The sequence below is a fragment of the Hyposmocoma kahamanoa genome, unplaced genomic scaffold, assembly GCF_003589595.1.
Source record: "Hyposmocoma kahamanoa isolate Upper Pololo Valley unplaced genomic scaffold, ASM358959v1 102, whole genome shotgun sequence".
NCBI lineage: Eukaryota > Metazoa > Arthropoda > Insecta > Lepidoptera > Cosmopterigidae > Hyposmocoma > Hyposmocoma kahamanoa.
In genome coordinates, this window is record NW_020653337.1 from 14,229,249 (window position 1) to 14,238,231 (window position 8,983).

Genomic DNA, 8,983 nt, shown 5'->3' on the forward strand with positions numbered 1-8,983 from the left:
TACAGTCGAATTGAGAACCTCCTCTCTTTTTTAAGTCGGTTAAAAAGTAAGTCAGTTAAACATATCACAATTAGTACATATTTCGTTGTAATACCCACACATTCAATACAGAGGATCATTTAGTGATACATTGTTTTTTATGGGGTATAACTAAATAATCGTTCATTACGCACAGACCAAGTTGGAACTCTGAATAGCAACATCTCTAGCAAGCCACCGTTACACAGTTTAAACTAATATAAACACGTCTTCAATTTCATATCATTTTTTAAACACCACACTTTAAAAATAATGCCGCGTGTAAAAACCCGCTCTATGCAACGCGAGTGTATTGCGAGATCATGCTTATGTGTACGTCAGTACACGACGCGAGGCGGGCGTGCGCACAAACAAGCCGTGCTGCTACATCATCTTCTTATACTATGATACTACCAGATACTACGCTCAGCCACACACAGCACATTAATATATATATCTACATTATATTTCGCGCTAATTTGAAATAATAGTGTCATTTAGTCAAGTTAATATTTCAGTATTTAAAAAGCCGCGGTAGCCTACTGCCTCTCAAGCAGAGGCCGTGGGTTCGAATCCGGGTTCATCATCTGAGCTTTTCGAAATTTATGTGCAAATTTACTACTTATACGCTTTTCGATAAAGAAAAACATCGTAATGAAACCTGCACGTTAAAGAATGTTCACAACCTTCGGAAAACCGTCACAAAATGTTCACAACATCCGCTGTGGCCTAAAAACCCCTTGAAGGCAGACCCGTGCATGATGCGTGCATGATGATGATGTGTATATAGTTTAGTAGCAGTAGAGCTCCTTGTGAAAGAGTCCGTCCAGAGATGTACTGCCACCATACCTATTTCTGCCGCCAAGCAATAATGTCAGCATTACTGTGTTCCGGTTTTGAAGTGTAAGTAAGGGTGCTGATGAAATTACAGGCCCATGGGACTTGTGAACTTATGTTCCTGGGTGACGGGCGCAGCGGCAGTGCCCTTCAGATCTTTGCGATTTAAAGCTCAGAAGGCGGGTAGCTTACCACCAGGCGCACAACTAGTTCGTCCCGTCCCTTGACATAATAAGAAAATATAAAAAAAGTTAATGTATTTAGAAATGTCTGCCCTTTTTACTCGTGAATCAAAAAAAAATTTAATAAAAAGACATTTAATTTCAAAAAAACGTTCTCCTCGCTTTTTCCCTTAAACTTACGCCATAAACTAAGCTACTGTTTACCGCTGAAACCCTTGAAGACGTTTTAACAACGGTTTGGTCTGGCATATACACTCTTTGATCTTAGCGACACTCCGCCGAACTTGTTTGAACATTTTTGATTACTTATTTATTTATAATTCGTGTAGGTTCTTCGTAGCATGACATAATAATGTGTGTTAAAGTGGACAGGATCAAAGTTACAAAGTTTGGTTTTGTATTTTTATATAATTATGTATTATATATAATATAACGGTGTCTAAGTTTAGGTTTCACAATTGTTGTGAAATTGTGAAAAATTGTGATTAACTAATGATAAGAGTAAATTAATTACCTCATTAGTTAAAGACACTCTTTAAGGGTATAAATATAAAATTTCATGTAATTGTCATCATTAGTATTCAAGTTATCAATACGAGAAGACAACTACAATGACAGACGCCACAATGTTGACGAAAATCGAGCACCGCGCAGTGATTAAATTCCTTACAAAACAAGGAAAGACTCAAAAAGTTATTCATGAAGAAATGGTGGCTGTTTATCAAGATTCTGCTCCTTCATTATCTACTATTCAGAAGTGGTCTAGTGAATTTAAACGGGGTAGAGAGAGTATTGAAGGCAACCCCCGTGCTGGAGGGCCGGTAAGTGCCACTTCTGAAGAAAACGTCAAAATTGTCGAGAATCTTGTATTGGAAGATGCCCGTATCAGAGTGAAAACATTAGCAGAAAAGACTAAGCTATCCGTGGGTACCATTCACACTATCCTTCATGAACATCTGAATCTTTCAAAAGTCAGTGCAAGATGGGTGCCGCAAATGCTCACGCCGCTTCAGAAACAAGTTCGAGTTGAGTGCAGTAAGGGGTTTTTGGAGCTCTGTAGCGAAAATCTGAGTGCAATTTTTGAACGCGTTGTCACCGGTGATAAAACATGGATTCATCACTATGATCCTGAGAGTAAGCAAGAGTCCATGCAGTGGCATAAAAAAGGAACAGACCCACCGAAGAAGTTTAAAGTCTGCCCATCCGCCGGAAAACTCATGGCCACAGTGCTTTGGGATTTTAAGGGAATTTTACTGATCGAATACACAAAAATGGGTCAAAGTATTACTACCGCAGCTTCCGCAAACAGCCTACGCAATTTGAAGGACGCTATAAAGGAAAAAAGACCTGGAAAATTGACCGCTGATGTCTTGCTTCTTCACGACAACGCGCCGGTTCACACAGGGCGCGTTGCCAAGGCCGCTGTGAGGAATTGTGGATTTGAAGAAATCACTCATCCACCTTACAGCCCTGACCTGGCCCCCAGTGATTAGTTTTTGTTCCCAAATCTAAAGAAAGATCTTCGGGGTAAGCATTTTTCCGACGATGAAGAGTTGAAGGAGGCATTTATTTCTCTCGTGAGTTTGGGCTTAATTTGTGATCGTCTATGTGTGTGTCCATGGCACCCGCGATACAGGGTTTCCCTGGTGCGTGATGAGTGTTATTATATGTTTTAATTAGATACTTAATATAAATATAGGCTGTACATCGAGATCATTTTATTAGTGATCATTGTCCTGCACGAATTCTGAGACTGATAATGTTTATAATACCAAGTGACGAGACGAACAAGTTTTGCGCCTGGTGGTAAGCGACACGCCTATTCATAACAGTTGCAGTGCCACTCAGAGCTTTAAATCGCAAAGATCTTAGTCCCTCCCCTTGAGATATAAGTTTACAAGTCCTATGTACCCGTAAATTCATCTGCACCCTTAACGTTCCAAGCCGGAACGCAATAATGTTCACATTACTGCTTGGCGGCAGAAATAGGTAAAGTGGCAGTACTTCCCGGGAGGAACAACAAGCTCTACTGCTACTTTTTTAACAAAAAATGTCAAAAAGAGAAGCTGTGTTATTGCACTTTAAACTGGTAACAAGTTATTCATCACTACAATTAAGCATCGAAGAAGTAGATTGCTTCGTATTAACACCCGTTTGGATATCATTTGGATACAAACCCAAGCAGCACACCCATATCTAAATATATATATACTATAAGATATCTAATAGAATTTAATTCGATTGAATATTTTAAGAGTTCAAATTTCCTCTAGATATCTCGAAGAAGGTTTCTAGATAATTTAAAGTAAAAGTGGGCACAACTTTATTAGTAGATATAGATATAGAGACAAGAGTGCTTTAACAAACTATCTGTAGGTAGTGTTAAGAGTGATTCTTATCTATTTTCTCAAGTAACCTTTCTAGAATGCTACAAGACCATTTGTAGAATAATAACGTACACACTCAACATAGCCCCGCACTAGGGAAACCCTGTGTTGCGGGTGCCATGGACACACACAGACAACCACAAATTACACCCAAACTCACGAGAGAAATAAATGTAGGCCATACAAATATTTCTCCCGGCCCGGGAATCGAAACTGGGACCTCTGCGTGGCAGTCCGGCATGGTAACCATTCGGCCACAGAGGCAGTTATTTGTAGAATGTAGACAGTTTTTAAATTATTTATAGTCTGTGATAGTTTTCTTAGTAATGCTACTTTAAAACCGTTACTAAAGCGTTAGAAACATTAACGCAATTCTCTTAATACTAATAGATTTCAAGTTTACTGGCTTACAAAATATAAACTATAAAAATTGCAACATGGCGAAATTAGATATAATATTTCTGACTTTGTCGTGCAATGTTTAATCGGTTAGAAAGCGTGAATTGACGTGCGACTTTAAATACATTGTGAAAAGTGATCTGTCATAAAAGTAATGCGCTCGCAAAATTTTAAATATTTGTGTATAAAATATAAACTTAATAAAATTATAGTTATCGATTTTCGGTTTTAAATATTTATACAAAGCTTAAATATACAAAATAACTCGTAAAACAAACCATTTCCAAGAAGTTCTAGGCTTTTTCAAGCAAATTTCTACTTAGATTTACTTTTTAAAAAGAAAAGAAGTTTTTCTCGGCTATTTCATAGTTATTCTTTAAAAATAAAAATGGTGATAAGAATTTAAAGCTTTTTCAAAACACTATTGAGAGCATTTTGTCTATAGCTGTATCTATAGAAACACTTTAGAATACGAAAAGATTATTTTTACTTGCTTTAGGCAGTTAATCTTGTAGAAGAATATTCACTCCTATGAAGCTTTTATGATTGTCTACAAATTGCGATGTTTCTAAGCGATTTTGTCTTTTGACAGTATTACAAAACCTTTATAAAAGTTATAGGGAATAGTGAGCGTATTATGCAATAAAAAACTTTTCAAAACGCTAGGTCGAAAAAACAATTTTAAAAATTCAATTTGTCGCAAAAAAACGTTATTCTGTATAATAATATGGAATGTGTTATATGTGGCTAAAAAGGTGGATAAATTCCCTATCATATAAATATAAGGAATATTTTAATGGCATACCTAACTCATGATGGTAGAAATTTTGAAAAAAAAATTTTTATTTTTTTTTTTATTTTTTTTAGGTTATTTCTTCACGCCAACCACATTTCACACAATGATTTGACTGTATTCTATTGATAGACGGCACAATACACACACACAACATTGAAGTACAGAAGTTTACGCGCTCATTTCAATTGTTTTTATCACTTCTTATTTATTTGTCAACAAACATAACCGGCCATGACCGGCTCGCTCGCGAGTTACGACTATTACCCTATATATATATATATATAGATAGGGGTAATAGTCGTAACTCATCAATATATATGTATATAGTATATATAGTATCCAGCGTTGCCAATTTGTGGGGAATTCCCCAAATTCTGGGGAATTTCAACAAGATTGGGGATTTTGTGGAGATTGGCGCTATGTGAGGAAAATGTGGGGATTCTAATATTTTATCATTTTGTTTAATCTATCAATTGATGATGCGTCGCTAGGTTGATCGTTACTGTTAGAAACAATTTGATGGACTATATCGACGTGTTTTTCAACATCGCACATCCCTCGTATTATTAACAAGCAGCTTAAATAGTAATAATAGTAATAACGCACACACTCAACATAACATATAAATAGAATTATAATTAGAGCACTTGGTTCTGAATTGTAAAATTACCATTCGGTGCGTGTTGAGTTCGCGACTCTTTCTCCTGCTTAGGCCGGTCCCCGGTATGAAGCAAAACAAAATCAGCTATTGAAAAAAAAGCCGAGCAGTTGGTACTTCCACACCACAACTTACCACTCGTCAACTTTAAATATTAAATGTAGGTCGAAACTCATTGATTATTTCTAACATTAACATAGTGTCACTAAATGCACGACAAATAATCAATTTACTTAATTTTGTACGGCAAAGAAAATTTTTTTTTTCAAAGACAGATTACTGTTGAATCTAATTAAAATAAATAAACGATTTAAGGTCATCTAATTTTATAATTAGTTTTACATTTTACATTCTGTTTACATTCACAGCAAACGTAATAGATTATTATATTTTGAGTTTCTTAATTGTTTATTATATTAGGGGTTAAAGTATGAAATTGCCGTTTTATTGCAATAGGTTCTTTGAATTTTCATAGAATCTTCATGGTTTGAGGTTTTCGAATGAAACTTTTTTCAAATGGTTTCTGTGATTTTTTTTTTTAAATTTGAAACATTTGAATATCGACTTTCAATTGTTTTTGTTATTCAATTTAGACAAGAAAGATGGATACTGCGAAAATTCGAGTGATTTTTGAATACGAGTTCCGACGCGGAACTAACGCGGCAGAAACAGCCCGCAATATCAATGCTGCGTTTGGAGAGGGGTCTACTAATGAACGCACCGTGCGATTTTGGTTTAAACGCTTTCGTGATGGAAATTTCGACTTAAAGAACGAGCCACGAGGAAGACCGCCCACACAGGTGAATAACGATGAATTAAGAGAGATAGTGGAAGCCGATCCTAGTCAAACTGCCCAGGAATTAGCGGCATGGTTTAACGTTACCTTACCCACAATTGACTCACTTGCGTCAAATCAATAAAATAAAAAAATACGAAAAATGGGTGCCTCATGATTTGACTGATCTGCAGAAAGAAACGCGTGTTGAAACTTGTGTTGCCTTGTTGAACCGGTACAGAAATGAAGGAATATTGGATCGAATTGTAACATGTGATGAAAAGTGGATTCTTTATGATAACCGGAAAAGAAAAATGCAATGGCTGACCCCAGGTCAAATGCCACAACAGTGTCCTAAAGCAAAACTTACCAATAAAAAGGTAATGGTAACTGTTTGGTGGTCTCAGCATGGTGTTATTCACTATAGTTTTCTCCGATCTGGCAATAACGGCAGATGTCTATTGTGCCGAACTCCGAACCATGTTGACAAAACTAGCAGTAAAACAGCCCCGACTCATGAATCGATCGACGACAACGCGAGACCTCACACAGCACGAGAAACCATTTTGACCCTTCAGGAACTGCAGTTAGAAACCATTCGTCATCCTCCGTATTCACCAGACCTTGCTCCAACGGACTACCATTTTTTTCGTGATTTGGACAATTATCTACGTGACAAGAAGTTTTCTTCCCAGGAGGCAGTACAAAATGCTTTCACACAGTTTGTGCAGTCTAGATCGTCGGAGTTCTATCGCAAAGGCATTAATAACCTTCCCATTAGATGGCAGCAATGTATAGATAATAATGGCAACTATTTTGATTAAATAAATTTGTTAAAAATTTAAAAAATAAACAATTTAGATTTTCAGTACAAATCGGCAATTTCATACTTTAACCCCTATTATTTTTAAGAGATGTATTTCTAATAAATAATGAAAACTCGAGATGTGGGGAATTGGTGGGAAATATGAACTTTGCTCTCCCCAAATTTGGGGATTTTATCCGTGATTTTTGGGGATTTTGAACAATTGGCAACGCTAATTGTATCGAATGATGTTACTTAATATCCAAGATTCACCATTTCCACCAGATCTTTTAATATTCTGTACTTTATCCATTTTGGACGTTGTAAGAATTTATCTTTTACAACGTCCAATAGAGTAAAAATCCTAATTGTAGTATTTTTTAAATAAAATCTACTGAAGTCGCGCTATAACGTGTTTGTCAATAAGTACAAACACTACAGAATGTCTATAAATTAAATATATCTAGAATAAACTTAGGAACACTAGTTTTTACTGGATGTGTATAGAACAATTTTACTAAAAATATTCAGTTGTTCTACAGATTAAATAAAATAAAATATAAAATATAATAAATAAAATAGGGACTATAAGAGTAAATCTTAAGAGAGATTAAACTTAATTAAGTTGTTTGGTATTGAGAAGGTTTTAAAATTTGGACTTGAGTGAAATAAGTCTATAACAACAATTTCTTTTTTCTAAAAACATTTATAGAGAACTATTGTCTAAATCTATACCATATTAAGACTGTTTATAGATATAACAGTTTTAAGGCATATAAAGTGTGCTCCTTGGGAAGTCTCAGGTAAGAAGAGTAAAATACGTCATACAATAAATCAGAACCTGGAAACAAACAAAATTTACATGCATCACAAGAAGTGAACACTGGCGCAGCAGAGAGACTTATCTTGCTAAAACGATTCCCACATAAATAAAGCTCATCGGATATGAAACCGTATTTACATAAGAAAAATATAAAGAGGCCTAAACGATAGGTCCATAAGGGCGGCGTATCGGGGCGTATCTATTCTGTACGCGGCGCACGTCCACGGGGCCTGCGCGTTTAATAACAATACGAAATATCAGTTCGTTCCTTCGATCGCAAATCTACGTCAATAACATATCCAATAGTAGCGCGTGCTAGCGCTCAATTCATTTCGTCATAATCTAATATGGCAGGGCACGTTTCCCGCCTAAATCTTCCGCCACATGTCGCCAAGATGGCCGACCGCCCGAAACTAAAGAAAAAGGAGATCACGAATCGGTAATATCTTTCGAGTCCATAAACTTAAACGTTTATTTGCAGCGATATTTTGTCCTTTTGCCGATATTGCTTTAGTATGTAAGCACTGGATACGGTTTTGGCGATAAGTTCAAATGAATTTAACATAACAGGGTAGATTTCAGTTTGCCCTGGCAGACTGGACATGCCGTCGTTATCAACGATTTTGCAACGGTAATACGAGTAATATAGTAGCAATTCCTTCCAGGCTCTACTTAAAGCTTTAAATTAACTTTTCAGGGAAAATGACTACATTTTGTTCAATCACTATTGAGTATTTCTGGAAATGCACTACCCTCTTTGGAGACATTGCCGTAAGACTATTAGGGTGTTCGTGAGGGGCCGCCGACGTGGCCACTATTCGTGCAAATAGAGGTGGAATTGCCGCAATTAAGGAGCTTTCTAATGCATTGATTGATCAATCATCGAACACCGATCGAAGGAAGTGCTGCTTTGTCTGCGGAGGCGATTGTCTGCGGACGTGTTCCCTGAACATTTTCATTTGTTGCAAACACCGAGAAAACGCAGAGGTGACACACATATCTACATGTAGCCATTAAATATATGAATTAATAATTATACTTTTAGACAGATACATCGAAAGTAGTTGTTAGAATTTAGTAAATATTATAAGACTACAAAAGCTTTCTTACAAACTGTGACTTTACTGCCGCTTCAGAATAAGTGAAGTAGAATTTCATAAATCGGTTAAAGTATTTCGGTTATAATACGTAGTACCTATGTACCTACTCCCTCTGCAAGTTACTTGTTCTATAGCAATTGGTAGTGATTTCGAGCGGTCCGTCGTTGTAGAGACTAGTGATTTCAGTGAGATTTGTTCTACTG

At 36.4% G+C, this 8,983-nt stretch overlaps 1 protein-coding gene across 1 annotated transcript in view; it reads left to right on the plus strand.

Moving 5' to 3' along the window:
- The window catches only part of LOC113235748 (sorting nexin-20), a 43,688-nt gene extending 35,115 nt beyond the window's left edge, over positions 1-8,573 (plus strand). The window contains exon 5 of the mRNA XM_026471646.1: positions 8,378-8,573. Within this exon, the coding sequence (XP_026327431.1) occupies positions 8,378-8,475 (98 nt within the window). The 3' untranslated portion in view covers positions 8,476-8,573. The remainder of the gene's footprint in view (positions 1-8,377) is intronic.
- Positions 8,574-8,983: the final 410 nt, after the last annotated feature.